The 15,496-nt window shown below is 44.3% G+C and overlaps 2 protein-coding genes across 3 annotated transcripts; one reads left to right on the plus strand and one right to left on the minus strand.

Annotated features, from left to right (window-relative positions):
- Positions 1-704: 704 nt before the first annotated feature.
- Positions 705-10,998, minus strand: supt3h (SPT3 homolog, SAGA and STAGA complex component). 2 transcript variants are annotated; one of them, XM_084144685.1, is made up of 13 exons: positions 10,886-10,968; positions 10,622-10,688; positions 10,014-10,108; positions 9,428-9,512; positions 7,050-7,136; positions 6,741-6,834; positions 5,274-5,410; positions 5,072-5,147; positions 4,884-4,996; positions 1,755-1,859; positions 1,484-1,609; positions 1,314-1,406; positions 705-1,177 (listed from the first exon to the last, which is right to left on the minus strand). In XM_084144685.1, the coding sequence occupies exons 3-13, from the start codon at positions 10,103-10,105 to the stop codon at positions 1,136-1,138; spliced, it is 1,050 nt and encodes a 349-aa protein (XP_084000811.1). In that variant the 5' UTR covers positions 10,106-10,108; positions 10,622-10,688; positions 10,886-10,968; the 3' UTR covers positions 705-1,135. The 2 variants fall into 2 exon arrangements, with proteins under 2 accessions (XP_084000811.1, XP_084000810.1); XM_084144684.1 differs by lacking the exon at positions 10,622-10,688 and having other exon boundaries at positions 10,886-10,998.
- A 658-nt stretch (positions 10,999-11,656) lies between these two features.
- Positions 11,657-14,325, plus strand: LOC311102647 (runt-related transcription factor 2-like; the record flags this gene model as incomplete). The annotated part of the gene is made up of 6 exons (XM_084144010.1): positions 11,657-11,887; positions 12,817-12,898; positions 13,097-13,201; positions 13,419-13,526; positions 13,789-13,884; positions 13,967-14,325. 6 exons carry the CDS (start codon positions 11,657-11,659, stop codon positions 14,323-14,325), a joined length of 981 nt encoding a protein of 326 aa, XP_084000136.1.
- Between the last annotated feature and the right edge of the window lie 1,171 nt (positions 14,326-15,496).

Below are 15,496 nucleotides of genomic sequence, written 5' to 3' on the forward strand. Positions count from 1 at the left end.
TGGCCCAGCGTTGGCCGGGGTAGGCCGTCATTGTAAATAAGCATTTGTCCTTACCTGACTTGCCTAGTTAAATAAAGGTTATATAAGAATGTTTCCATTGCATTTAACTCTTCTGATAGTTTTGTCACAAACTTGCGTTAAATAGCAAATGTGCCTACTCTGTTCTTGGCACGTGGACTTTAGCCAACAGCTGGCAGATACAGTGCGGGTAGGCTGTGCGGGTAGGCTAGTCTACATGATGAGATTATTATGGATAAGAGCGAGAATATTTTTTTGTGAAGCGGCAGTCAGGCATCGTCACCACAATAAGACCCTAGATATTTATTGGAAAGGACCATCAAGATCACTGCACTTTCACCACCCTGTGAAGTTCATAACTTATTTCATCTGTAGCCTAATAAACTGCATGCTTTCCCGAGTCTTAGTGGGAGGACCACACCCTATCATCACGTGACTCCCAAGTTTACTCCGATATGGTTTTTATATACATTTTTGCCACCACCATATCTCGCATAAATCATTTTACCTACACAAAAAGATCCCACCATGTCGAACGAACAAATTATGTCGGCATTTATAAAATTGTACCTGAACTTCCTATTTCCATCACAGCTGTCATGATTATTTTTTTAAATTCAGTATGACTTTACTCACATAAACTGTGGATGGAAACGTGGTTAGTGTTGAATAACTGAGTCAGTTAGTCTAATCAAATAGCTTTATTGAAGACACCAACTTTTTATATATCAATGATGATAGAAACCAATTACGTATAATCAATGTGAGTGAATGTGAACAAAAAAAATGAACCAGAGACACTAAGGCTGCGTTTACAAAGGCAGCCCAATTCAGAATTTTTTTCTCACTAATTGGTCTTTTGACCAACCAGATCAGCTCTGAAAAAGATCTGATGTGAAAGGATCTGATATGATTGGTCAAGAGACAAATTAGTGGAAAAAATATCAGAATTGGGCTGCCTGTGTAAACACAGACTAAGTGACATCACACCATGTCATGACAGGAAGTTGTCTGGGCTTCAACATAAATAGATAACTGCCTGTGTCTTTATGGTAAATCAATCTCAAATCATAAAAAAACAACAGCCTGTCGAACCACTCTTCTCATTCTTCTGTTTTTAGCAGGCCAGGAACGCCATCCCATTCCCCCTATTAGCACTCTGGAAGAGGAAAGTGGGACAGTGTTTATTGTGTTATATTGATTTCTTCCAACCAGTTGTTTTGTGAGAGGACAGTCCTAGAGTACATATAGGAGGGGGGGGGGAGGAGAGAGGAATGGAAGTGAGATGAGTGTACCGTGTGTCTGTAACTGTAGCGTCTGATGGCCTCTCTGATGTGGCAGGGCTGAATGGCTCCACTGAGAGGCTCCACACCACTCACTGCTGAGCTCTGAAACACACACACTTTAACACATGGTATACACACACACACAAGCTGTGCAACACAAAAAAACTATCTTAACAGACCTTCTTGCGTTTCCTTTGCCTGTTCTTACTGTCCAATCCCAAGCCTCCATTCGAGGGCTTAGAGGAGTGGGATGAGCAAGGAGTGGAGGGGGGCGTGGTCTCTGGAGATTCTGGATCTCTCTTTACCTGAGAGAGAGTCAGAGAGGTGGGGAAGGGAGCGGGAGGGTGGGTGGAGAGAACATGTTTTAAATGAGCGGCCAGTAGGAATAGCAAGTTAGCTAGCTGCTACTCCTGTTAGATGGCTAACAGAGGAGTGTGTGTGTTAACTTACCTCTGTATTGCTGTGGTAGTGTATGAAGCTGGCAGACACAGCATGGCTGAAGGGGTCTGTCTTTGGAGTCATATCCTGTTTCACTAACAGAGACAGATCTACCAGCTAGAGAGAGAGAACAAGGGAGTGAATCTTGTAATCCAAACAGAGCAACAATACAACCCACATAAAAAAATACTACAGTTTACTATAGAACACTATAGTACCTACTATAGAATTCTGTAGTATACTGTAGAATCCGTCGATCGTGTAGTGCTTACTATAGACTTGTAGTATACTGGAGAAAACTATACTACACACTACTATCCCTTGATCATGTGTAGTACTTACTTTAGAGTGTTCTAGTATACTGTACAATACATTGTAGTATCCCTTGATTGTGTAGTGCCTACTATAGAATTGTGTAGTATACTGGAGAATTCTATATTACACATTGTAGTATCCTTCGCTCGTGTGCAGTGGTTACTTTAATATTTTGCATTATACTGTAGAATACTTTACTACACACTGTAGTATCAAATACAATTGTATTTGTCACATGCGCCGAATACAACAGGTGTATACCTTACCGTGAAATACTTACTTACAGGCCCTTAACCAACAATGCAGAGTAACACAATTATTGCTAAATAAACTAAAGTCAAAAAAGTAACACAATACAATAACGAGGCTATATTCAGGGGGTAAATAAACTAAAGTAAAAAAAGTTACACAATAAAATAACAATAATGAGGCAATATACAGGGGGTACCGGTACCGAGTCAATGTGCGGGGGTACGGGTTAGTCGAGGTAATTGAGGTAATATGTACATGTAGGTAGGAGTAAAGTGACTATGCATAAATAATAAACAGCGAGTAGCAGCAGCGTAAAAATGAGGGTCAATGCATATAGTCCAAATAGCCATTACTTAGGTTTGCCTTAACAAAGGGGTTGAATACTTATTGATTCAAGACATTTCAGATTTTCATGTTTTAATTAATGTGTAAAAATTTATAAAAACATAATTCCACTTTGACATTATGAGATATTGTGTGTTGGCCAGTGACACAACAAAATGTGGAAAAAGTCAAGGGGTGTGAATACTTTCTGAAGGCACTGTGGGACTCCAGACAGTCACAGATTATAAAGGGAAAGCCAGCCACGTCGCGGACACCGACGCCTCGCTTCCGGACAAGCTAAACACTTCCTTCGCCTGCTTCGAGGAAAACACAGAGCCGCCGAGGCGGGCCTCCGCCGCTCACAAGGACTGTGAGCTATCGTTCTCCGTGGCCGACGTGAGTAAGACATTTAAGCGTTAAACCTCGGAAGGCTGCCAGCCCAGACGGCATCCCAAACCACGTCCTTAGGGCATGTGCAGACCAGCTGGCTGGAGTGTTTACGGACATATTCAATCTCTCCCTATCCCAGTCTGCTGTTCGCACTTGCTACAAGATGTCCATCATTGTTCCTGTACCCAAGAATGTGAAGGGAACTGAACTAAATGACTATCGCCCCATAGCACTCACTTCTGTCATCATGAAGTGCTTTGAGAGGCTAGTTAAGGATCATGTCACCTCCACCTTACCTGAAACCCTAGACCCACTACAATTTGCATACCGCCCCAACAGATCCACGGATGACGCAATCGCCATCGCACTGCCCTATCCTATCTGGACAAGAGGAATACCCATGTAAAAATGCTGTTCATCGACTACAGCTCAGCCTTCAACACCATAGTCCCCTCAAGTTAATCTCTAAGCTTGGGGCCTTGGGTCTGAACCCCGCCCTGTTCAACTGGGTCCTGGACTTCCTGGCGGGCCGACCCCAGGTGGTGAAGGGGCAACAACACCTCCGCTATGCTGATCCTCAACACGGGGGACCCACAACGGTGCATGCTCAGCCCCCTCCTGTACTCCCTGTTCACTCCCTATACAACTCAATCATCAAGTTTTCTGATGATACAACAATGGTAGGCCTGATTACCAACAACGACGAGACAGCCTACAGGGAGGTGGTGAGGTCCCTGGCTGAGTGGTGCCAGGAAAATAACTCTCCCTCAAATTCAACAAAATGAAGGAGCTGATCGTGGACTTCAGGAGACGGCAGAGAGAGCACCCCCCCCCCCCATCCTCTTAGACGGGGCCGCAGTGTAGATGGTGAGACAACCTGAAATGGTCCATCCACACAGACAGTGTGGTGAAGAAGGCGCAATACAGCCTCTTCAATCACAAGAAGCTGAAGAAATTCGGTTTGGCCCCTAAGACCCTCACAAACTTCTACAGATGCACCATTGAGAGCATTCTCTCGGGCTGTATCACCGCCTGGTACGGCAATTGCACTGTCCTCAACCGCAGGGCTCTCCAGAGGGTGGTGGGGTCAGCCCAAAGCATCACCGGAGGCACACTGCCTCCCCTCCAGGACATCTACAGCACCCGGTGTCACAGGAAGGCCAAGAAGATTATCAAGACCCTCAGCCACCTGAACCACGGCCTGTTCACCCTGCTACCATCTAGAAGCCGGAGACAGTACAGGTGCATCAAAGCTGGGACCGAGAGACTGAAAAACTGCTTCTATCTCCAGGCCATCAGACTGTTAAATAGTCACCACTAGCCGGCCTCCGCTCAGTACCCTGCCCTGAACTTAGTCACTGTTACTAGCTGGCTACCGCCCGGTACTCTACCCTGCACCTTAGGGACTGCTGCTCTATGTACTGTACATAGTCATTGAACACTGGTCACTTTAATAATGTTTCATACCGTTTTACCCACTTCACAAGTGCCTTCAGAAAATATTCATACCCCTTGACTTATTCCACATTTTGTTGTGTTACAGCCCAAATTCAAAATTGATTAAATTGATTTTTTGTCTGCAAAAACACTATAGTGAATACTTCAGTAAAGTCTGCAGAAACACTACAGTGAATACTATAGTATACTACAGTCATGTCCGCAAAAGAAACACTACAGTGAAAACTATAGTATATACTTCAGTCATGTCTGTAAAAACACTACAGTAAATAATATAGCATACTACAGTCATGTCGGCAAAAACAATACAGTGAATACTATAGTAAAGTCTGCAGTATTTTTTTATTGTGGGAGGCTTTTAGTTCTTTAACTAACAGTAGTCTGGTAGACACCCACACACACCTGAGCGGTGGTCTCATAAGCCAGGTAGGACAGGATCTCCATGGCGACAGTGTTGGGCTTCACCTCCAGACTGCTGCAGTCCAGCCAGTCACGGAACTTAGACGCCTTCTTAGCTACACACACACACACATAACACCTATTAGAGACTGGGTTAGGGGTTAAATGTTGGGAGAAGAAGTGTTACTCACCAAAGCTGAGCTGCCGACTCTCACAGAACTCACTGTACTGAGCACTATCCATCCCCCTGGTCTGTCTTTCCAACCTCTACAGAGAGGAGGGGTAATGAGAGAGAGAGAGTGTGGAGAGAGGAGTTTATAATAACTGAGGGGAGCTGCTACCCAGACACCACTTTAACACACTGTGTATGTGTGTCTGTTTGTGTATTCTGACCTCCAGTCGTTCCAGTTTGATGTCATCTACTTCCTGGTTGTCAGATAGGGACAGGAACTCTCCTGTCTGGTCCACCCAGGACAAGAAGTCCCCTGCCAGCCGCTGGCGCTTGTTACTCCCGGCAACAACCCACCTGTCTAGCAGTGTATGTGTGTGTGTGTGAGTGAGAGAGAAAGGTGACCATGTTAGCCCTCTAAGCAAAAGTCTAGGCACTCTCTGGGAGTACTGGAAGCTAACAAGTCTTCAGGCAGGGTTAAAGTTCTCAGTCACTGCGACGGATTTCCAACATATGGATTCTGAAGAGGTCGTTTTTTAGATCAAAATCTCTGGGGGATTATGGGGTGGTTTGGAGTCTGTTCTACGAAATATATTCCCAAATATGTTATTTTCTCTGTTACACTGAACTGACATGCATGATTGTTGATGACACTCCGATGTTCAGATGAAGGGAATTAAATAGTCTATAGAGTTGTGTAGCCAGCCTACTGTAGCAAAGTCATTCAATGCCCATACTTTATCACTCAGGAAGGAACTTTCCAGTGTTACTATTTTTGCCATTTAATGTTGTTATTAAAACAAAATCAGACAACCCCACAGAAGAATAGTTTACCTATTTACCTAGTCGGCTTATTGTTGTGTGTTCTATGACAGAAAAATATTCATCTCGAGGCGCATTCAAGGGAAACGTATTCCGACAAGCAGTAAATGCACAACCATTCTTAATGCAATCGCAGGAAAACTTTTGAAAGCAGTTTTGGCCTTTGTTTAATAAAAAATAGGGGGATCCCAGTTCTACATTTCTACCAGGTTTATTTCTCTACTCCTTCAATTGTGCTTGTGCCATTGTTTTACAGATGCAGTTTTACAACCGGAGTTTCAAGCATGATTTACGCGCAGTTGCGCAACAGAGCTCTTAAAAGGGCAATGACATACTTTGTAACAGAAACAAACAAAAACTACTTTTTAGAGTAAATAATAACTAATAATTATTGATATATTTATAATAAAATAATAATAATAATGAATAACAACAATCAGGATGTTGTGTCCAATGGGGTAAATGCAGATGGACCAACCCCATGCTTCATCCTATGTATATTTTATAGCAACTATGCCAATCTCTGGAGGTGGAAATCATATTTTAGATGGTGTCAGCATCATTTTATCCTTTTAAAAAGTTACCAGAACTAAGCTTCTCAGTCCTTCTACATAAAAATTATCCCAGGGAGGACCCCGGACCCTCTAAGCAAGGGGACTGGAATTGGTCAAATGCGCAGTTTAATACATATACAAAATGATCCTCTTTCCTTAAAAACATGATGGTCATGACTTTTTTTACATGAAAGGGGAGGATAACTTGGCCCCAGACAATCGGAGATCGACTTAAGTTTCAGTCATGGGATTTGTTTTGCTTTAACCCCTGACTCTTCAGGTCTCAGGCAAGCAGACATGTACTGTGTCAAGTACCTGACTCCAGTGGTTCCTCATCTTCGATGGTTTTCAGCACTTTAGACTTGTAGTCTCTGAACTGTAGATACCTTAACAACCTCCTCACCTTCTTCTGTAGGGGGAGAGAGAGAGTGAAGGGGAAGAGAAAGTGATGGGAGAGAGAGAGAGTGGAGAATATGATGTAGTCTAAAGTAATACTACAGGCCTCCAGTTTTCTAGTTAACGCCAGTCAGCTGAAATCAGTACTTTACAGGTATTGCAGGCAGAAAATAGTGTGAGTGTATGGTGTGTCTGTGTATGGTGTGCGTGTGTATATAGCTGGTGTACCTTGTCTCTCCTCATGAGGAACAGGATGTCCTCAGCTGAGATGACCCTTGACCCCCTAAGCACCGCCCCCTCACACGCCTGCTGTAGCTACACACACACACACACACACATATGTTCTTTAAAATTGCTTTCCTCTCCATCTTAAATAAGCATGCCCCATTCAAAAAATGCAGAACTAAGAACAGATATAGCCCCTGGTTGACCCCAGACTTGACCAGCACAAAAACATCCTGTGGCGTACTGCATTAGCATCGAACAGCCCCCGCGATAAGCAACTTTTCAGGGAAATCAGGAACCAATATACACAATCAGTTAGGAAAGCAAAGGCTAGCTTTTTCAAACACAAATGTGCATCCTGTAGCACTAACTCCCAAAAGTTTTTGGGACACTGTAAAGTCCATGGAGAATAACAGCTCTGCACCCTCCGCTGCAACTTGCCCATGCCCCCCCCCCCCTCTTCTCCTTCTAAAAGTAGCCGCCGAAATTGTCGCAACCCCTATTACTAGCCTGTTCTACCTCTCTTTCATATCGTCTGAGATCCCCAGAGATTGGAAAGCTGCCGCGGTCATCCCCCTCTTCAAAGGGGGTGACACTCTAGATTCAAACTGTTACAGACCTATATCCATCCTGCCCTGCCTTTCGAAAGTTTTTGAAAGCCAAGTTAACAAACAGATCACCGACCATTTCGAATCCCACCGTACCTTCTCCGCTATGCAATCCGGTTTCCGAGCTGGTCATGGGTGCACCTCAGCCACGCTCAAGGTCCTAAACAATATTATATCCGCGATCGATAAAAGATAGTACTGTGCAGCCGTCTTCATGGACCTGGCCAAGGCTTTCGACTGTCAATCACTGCATTCTTATTGGCTGACTAAATAGCCTTGGTTTCTCAAATGACTGCCTCGCCTGGTTCACCAACTACTTCTCAGATAGAGTTCAATGTGTCAAATCGGAGGGCCTGTTGTCTGGACCTCTGGCAGTCTCTATGGGGGTGCCACAGGGTTCAATTCTCGGGCCGACTCTATTCTCTGTGTATATCAATGATGTCGCTCTTGCTGCTGGTGACTCTCAGATCCACCTCTACGCAGACGACACCATTTTGTATACATCTGGCCCTTCATTGGACACTGTGTTAAACCTCCAAACAAGCTTCAATGCCATACAACACTCCTTCCATAGCCTCCAACTGCTCTTAAACGCTAGTAAAACTAAATGCATGCTCTTCAATCGAACACTGCTTGCACCCGCCCGCCCGACTAGAATCACTACTCTCGGCGGGTCTGACTTAGAATATGTGGACAACTACAAATACCTAGGTGTCTGGTTAGACCGTAAACTCTCCTTCCAGACTCACATTAAGCATCTCCAATCCAAAGTAAAATCCAGAGTCGGCTTCCTATTTCGCAACAAAGCCTCCTTCACTCATGCTGCCAAACATGCCCTCGTAAAACTGACTATCCTACCGTTCCTTGACTTAGGCGATGTCATTTACAAAATAGCCTCCAACACTCTACTCAGCAAATTGGATGTAGTCTATCACAGTGCCATCCGTTTTGTCACCAAAGCCCCATATACTACCCACCATTGTGACCTGTACGCTCTCGTTGGCTGGCTCTCACTACATATTCGTTGCCAAACCCACTGCCTCCAGGTCATCTATAAATCACTGCTAGGCAAATCCCCGCCTTATCTTAGCTCATTGGTCACCATAGCAACACCCACCCGTAGTATGCGCTCCAGCAGGTATATCTCACTGGTCATCCCCAAAGCCAACACCTCCTTTGGCCGCCATTCCTTCCAGTTCTCTGCTGCCAATGACTGGAACGAACTGCAAAAATCTCTGAAGCTGGAGACTCTTATCTCCCTCACTAACTTTAAGCGTCAGTTGTCAGAGCAGCTTACCGATCACTGCACCTGTACACAGCCCAACTGTAATTAGCCCACCCAACTACCTCATCCCCATATTGTTATTTATTTTGCTAATTTGCACCCCAGTATCTCTATTTGCACATCATCTTTTGCACATCTCTCTCTCCAGTGTTAATACTAAATTGTAATTATTTTGCACTATGGCCTATTTATTGCCTTACCTCCATAACTTACTACATTTGCACACACTGTATATAGATTTTATATTGTGTTATTGACTGTACGTTTTGTTTATCCCATATGTAACTCTGTGTTGTTGTTTTTATCGCACTGCTTTGCTTTATCTTGGCCAGGTCGCAGTTGTAAATGAGAACTTGTTCTCAACTGGCTTACCTGGTTAAATAAAGGTTAAATTAAATAAAGAGAAGAGAGGAGTTAGTGTTTAGTAGCTGAAAAGGTTTGTCAGTATCAGAGAGAGAACAGGGACTAAAAATGTGTGTGTGTGTTACCAGGTTGATGAGTTGGGTATGTACAATGTCCTCCACCAGAGCAGCAGTCTCATGTAGGGGTCTGCGAGCATCTCCCAGAGCAAACCTAGAACACGCACACACACACACACGAGACGGGTTAGAAACACACACACACACAGGATGCAGGCTCTGTTCTAGTAGGTGAGGTTGAGGGATGTGGTGTATCTCTATGCAAAGGTTGGGTTGAACACCTGAGAATCTGTGAGAGTGTGACGGCAGTGATGTCATAGTCAGATGAATGTGGTTCGTCCAATGAGGGTGGAGCAAGGGAGTATGGTGACCACGCTGTGGTCCGAACGCCATCACACAGACCGCTCTAGGACCACAGAACCACAACGCAGACCGTCTCTGTGTGGCAGACCAGGACCCGACCACACAACAACCCTTCGTCACTACGGTCAACCTACTGCTGAAGCTAGCTGGTTACTCTGTGATACACTGTTGTCATGGCATCCAACAGCCTTTTCAGCCCGAGTCAACACAACCTCTACTGGGGTAAGTGGATCTATCTGTCTGCCTGTGTGTGTGTGTTTTTGGGGCAATCTGACTCAGTGTGTGTAGTTACATCATGCTCTGTATTTCGGGGATGAAGCTGGTCCGTGTGGGTGGGCGGTCCCTCGCTGCGCTGGAAGAGCCTGCCATGGGACTGCTGCTCATCACCTACACACACACCAGGGTCGTGTTCAGGAAGACAACATTACAACGATTTATGTTAGAAATATAGGCTACTGTGTAGAACAGATATGATTGTTATTACATAGTAATTGCATAGGGAAACATGTCAGCTCTATAAAATAAATGTATATCGGCACATACATACGGTTTATTAACAAAACTGAAGTTGTTGGGTGTGTTGACTCAGTCATATTTCAAGTCTGTTTCTCTATGAACTAGTAGCCTAAACACACACCACAGTTACACAAACATGTTTTTGGTAGCACAGAAAAACAGCTATACACAAACACACACTGTCTACAAACACACACAGTGGTTAAACGCACACAAACACGCACACACATTGTGGTCTGTTGTAAACAAAAGAACAGGATGGAGTCACTCAACCAGAATTGAGCTCAGGCAAATCAGCTGTTGCTATTGTCACAATATGGATTTGAGTGTTTTTGTTCGCTGCTTGGCTGAACTCTTAACCACTGCCTTCCTCTCCCTCCCTACCTTCACTCTCTCAGTGTTTGCATGAGCGAATCCTGTGGGACAGTCGTTCCTGTATTCAAACCTGTGGCTGTAGACAGACAGAGAGAGGGGATGTATAGCGCACGCACACATGCAGGCACACACACTCCCATTCTCCAGCTAGTAAACAGGTCTGTCACTTTCTCCCATAACCCTGCCAGAACCAGTCAGATTGAAGTTAGGGGGCAAATAGTAAAGTAGGCTAGTCGAATGTCTTTAGAAGGTGTTAGAATAATCCAATTTTACCGTGATTCAACGATTTTGTAGAAGATTATTTGTCCCTCGTCATTGGTTTCTTTACAAACCACTGCTGCATTTGGATAAACTGCTTGTCGTTTTGTCGCACAGTGAAAGACGTCAGCAATGTTGATCCCGTCACGGGCTCGTTGCGCCACCTGGTGGACAGCAGCTGACGAACTAGTTTGGCCTGTTTTATGGAGGCTTTGCGAAGTCCTGCCTGACTCGTGTGTGTGCTGTTTAACCCTTTTTTATTTTTTTTATTTTTTTACAATACTTAAATATGTAAACAATACAATGCTGTATACATAAAAAGAAAAAAAGTCGCACACTATATGCTCCCAACAATGCTATTTACTAGCCTGTTGAATGTAGCCATAGCTGGGTCAGAACTGTTCTTTAACAGATGTTACTTACATTTTAGTCATTTAGCAGACACTCTTATCCAGAGCGACTTACAGTTAGTGAATACATATTTTTTTATACTGGCCCCCCGTGGGAATCAAACCCACAACCCTGGCGTTGCAAACGCCATGCTCTATGAACTGAGCTACATCCCTGCCGGCCATTCCCTCCCCTACCCTGGACAACGCTGGGCCAATTGTGCGCCGCCCATGAGTCTCCCGGTCGCGGCCGGCTGCGACAGAGCCTGGATTCGAACCAGGATCTCTAGTGGCACAGTTAACACTGCGATGCAGTGCCTTAGACCACTGCGCCACTCAGGAGTTGTTCAGAGGGATCTTTACTTGTCGGCTCATAAAGATCTTGTTGAGTTTCATCATGTTGCTTATTCCCCCAGATCCCCAGATCACCAGCCATAGGTTCAGTCCCCCGCTCCCTGGTAAGACCAGAGATGGGACAGTGGGAGTGACAGCTCAGCATGAGGACAGCGGCCCCCGGAGTACAGAGGACATCCCTGCTGAGTTTAGGCCCACCGACAGCCCCAACTTTCTGGTGTCAAGCCTCCCCGCACACTGGCGTTGCAACAAGACTCTGCCACGTGCCTTCACGGTAACACACACACAGTGGTGTAAAGTACTTAAGTAAAAATACTTTAAAGTGCTACTTAAGTAGTTTTTTTGAGTGTCTGTACTTTACTTTACTATTTATATTTTGACAACTTTTACTTTTACTTCAATACATTCCTAAAGAAAATAATGTACTTTTTACACCATACATTTTCCCTGACACCCAAAAGTACTGGTTACATTTTGAATGCTTAGCAGCACAGGGAAATGGTCCAATTCACACACTTATCAAGAGAACATCCCTGGTCATCCCCATTGCCTCTGATCTGGCAGACTCACTAAAGACAAATGCTTTATTTGTAAATGATGTCTGAGTGTTGGAGTGTGTCCCTGGCTGTCCATAAATAAATAAAAAACAAGAAAATTGTGCCTTCTGTTTGGCTTGATATAAGGAATAAGAAATGATTTATACTTTTACTTTTACTTTTGATACTTAAGTATATTTTAGCAATTACTTTTACTTTTGATACTTAAGTATATTTAAAACCAAATACTTTTAGGCTTTTACTCAAGTAGTATTTTACTGGGTGACTTTCACTTTTACTTGAGTCATTTTCTATTAAGGCATCTTTACTTTTACTCAAGTATGACAATTGAATAATTTTTCCACCACTGCACACACACACACACACACACACACACACACACACACACACACACACACACACACACACACACACACACACCCACACACACACACACACACACACACACACACACAGTCTCGATTTTGAGTCTTCATCACTTGACCTCATATCAAAATAAAAGTCCCCTTCTTTCAGCTTGCCAGTGTTTACAGTACACGGTGTGCGCATGGGAGTGGTACTGAAAGGTTTAGTGAGGGGACCATTGAACATCTCTCCCCTCCCCATTTAATTTGTCCTCCATCCCCCCTCCGTCCTCCCTCTCCAGGTGGTTGCCCTGGGTGATGTAAGTGACGGTGTTCTAGTCACGGTGATGGCGGGGAATGATGAGAACTGTTCAGCTGAGCTACGTAACGCCACCACGCTGATGACCGCACAGCACGCTTCAATGACCTCCGCTTTGTAGGACGCAGTGGGAGAGGTGTGTTTGTGTGTGTTTGTGTACAATAGTATACATGTGTGGGTCTGTGTGTGTGTGATTGTGTTCAATAGTGTACGTGTGTGTGTGTGTGTGTCTAACATGTGTCTCTCTCTCTCTCTCTCTGTAGGTAAAAGCTTTAATCTGACCATAACAGTGTTCACCAGTCCTCCCCAGGTGGCCACGTACCACAGAGCTATCAAAGTTACTGTAGACGGACCTAGAGAGCCACGCCGTGAGTACACACACACACACACACACACACACACACACACACACACACACACACACACACATACACACACACACACACACACACACACACACACACACACACACACACACACACACACACACACACACACAGAGACTCAGGTTTTTGAACAGGGACATCTGTGTCCTTCTCTGATTGAAGAGGGCTATAGCTACTTGTGTATGCTGCTCTCTGATAGGTCACAGGCAGAAGCTGGAGGTGGGGCCAAAAACAGGGCTTTTCAGGGTTGCCATGCCGATGCAGAGTCTCCGCCCCTTCAACAACCTCACCAACCCTCCAACAAGAGGTGAGAACAGAGCAGTACAACTCTTTCTGTGTATACTGATGGGGCAAAGTTTTCTGATATTTTCATGAGCTACTAGTGAGACGCCATGATGTTATATGAAACGCTCATTGCTCTTTTACTCCTTCCCTCCATCACTTTCCCTGTCTCGCTCCCTTCCTTTCCTGTCTCTCTCCCTTCCTTTCCTGTCTCTCTCCCTTCCTTCCCTGTCTCTCGCCCTCATTCTTTCTCTATTCCCTGCTCCTTTCATTCTCTCTCTCTCCAGCCTTCCCTCTCTCAGACTCTAGGCCCCTTTCCTCACCCCCCTGGACCAATGATCAATCTTACCCCTTCTCATCCTCAAGAACCACTGGCCTCTCAGGTACGCATGCATGCACGCACACACGCGCACACACAGTAACACAATGATGTGCCCTCTGACTCTGTGTGTGTCTGTTTTCCAGGTGTGTGTGAGCTGGCCGCTGGGTTTGATCGCCCGTTCCCCCCCCTCTCCTCATTCTCCTCCACTCCCAGAATGCACTTCTCCTCCTTCCCCTACTCCGTCACCCCCCCTCCTCCCTCCTACCTTCCCCCCCCTTTCCCCACTCTCCCCCCCCACTCCCACAGTGGACTCTTCCAGCCCAGCAGCAGCCCCATCCTCTACTATGGAGCCTCTGCCGGGACCAACCACTACGTCTCACTGCCAGAGGGGGACAGGACAAACCACTTTACCTCAGTACCGGGGGGAGCGCAGGCCCCCACAGCCGGGCTGGCCAATCAAATGGAGGGTAGGGGGGAGGAGCCTGTGTGGAGGCCATATTGACTTGGACAGGATAGTTCAATCAAACAATCAATACCTGATGGTTAGTGTTTTACGCCTGTGGCTTTAAATGTAGATTTGTTCCCATTAATAATACCAAGATGCACTATGTAGCTCTATGTAGCTCTATGTAGCTCTATGTAGCTCTATGTAGCTCTATGTAGTTCTATGCATGTGTTTTATGAACTCGTACAAAATGTACTTTTGAGTTTTATGGTTATGGAGTGTTATTTTATGGTTGTTGTTGGTTATGGGTAGGCCTATTATTGGTTATCGGGTATGTTTGATCGATTGTGTTTTATTTTATTGTCTGATGCCAAACCGTTATCTATGAAGTGACAATTTTTTTTTTATTAATAGCTAATGTGTTGAATAATATGTAATTAATTGAATCAAATAAAGGATTAGTTTCATTAAAACAGGTTTGATAAATTCAGTTCCAAATGTAATAAAATGGTATCGATTTGATTAGAACAGAGCCATCAAATGAATACATTCCGTTGTCCATGGTGCTGAAAACTCAGAACTCCGCTATTTACTGGTTAGGCCTACATGTGGGAGGATTAAGTGTTTTCTTTCTAAACCCCATCACATGTTTCATATCTTTTATTTTATTATTATATATATTTTTTAAATTGTGGGGGGGATGGATCAGCTTAATATTGCAGATAGATTGTATCTTCTATCAATGTAATTGTCTGCATCACTTCCAATCCCCCATGTTTTTTATATATATACTCCCCTTTATTACTTTTCAACCCCGCCATCCTTTCCCTACTTGGAGTAAATTAGTGAACAACAATGCCCAGGCCTCTACTTCCGGTCTATACTTACTATCTACACCTTATGGACACAGTTAATTTTACAATAATTCTATTATATACAGTGGGGAGAACAATTTTTTGATACACTGCTGATTTTGCAGGTTTTCCTACTTACAAAGCATGTAGAGGTCTGTAATTTTTATCATAGGTACACTTCAACTGTGAGAGACGGAATCTAAAACAAAAATCCAGAAAATCACATTGTATGATTTTTAAGTAATTAATTTGCATTTTATTGCATGACATAAGTATTTGATACATCAGAAAAGCAGAACTTAATATTTGGTACAGAAACCTTTGTTTGCAATTACAGAGATCATACGTTTCCTGTAGGTCTTGACCAGGTTTGT

The sequence above is a fragment of the Coregonus lavaretus genome, assembly GCF_964263955.1.
Source record: "Coregonus lavaretus genome assembly, chromosome: 27".
Taxonomy (NCBI): Eukaryota; Metazoa; Chordata; class Actinopteri; order Salmoniformes; family Salmonidae; genus Coregonus; species Coregonus lavaretus.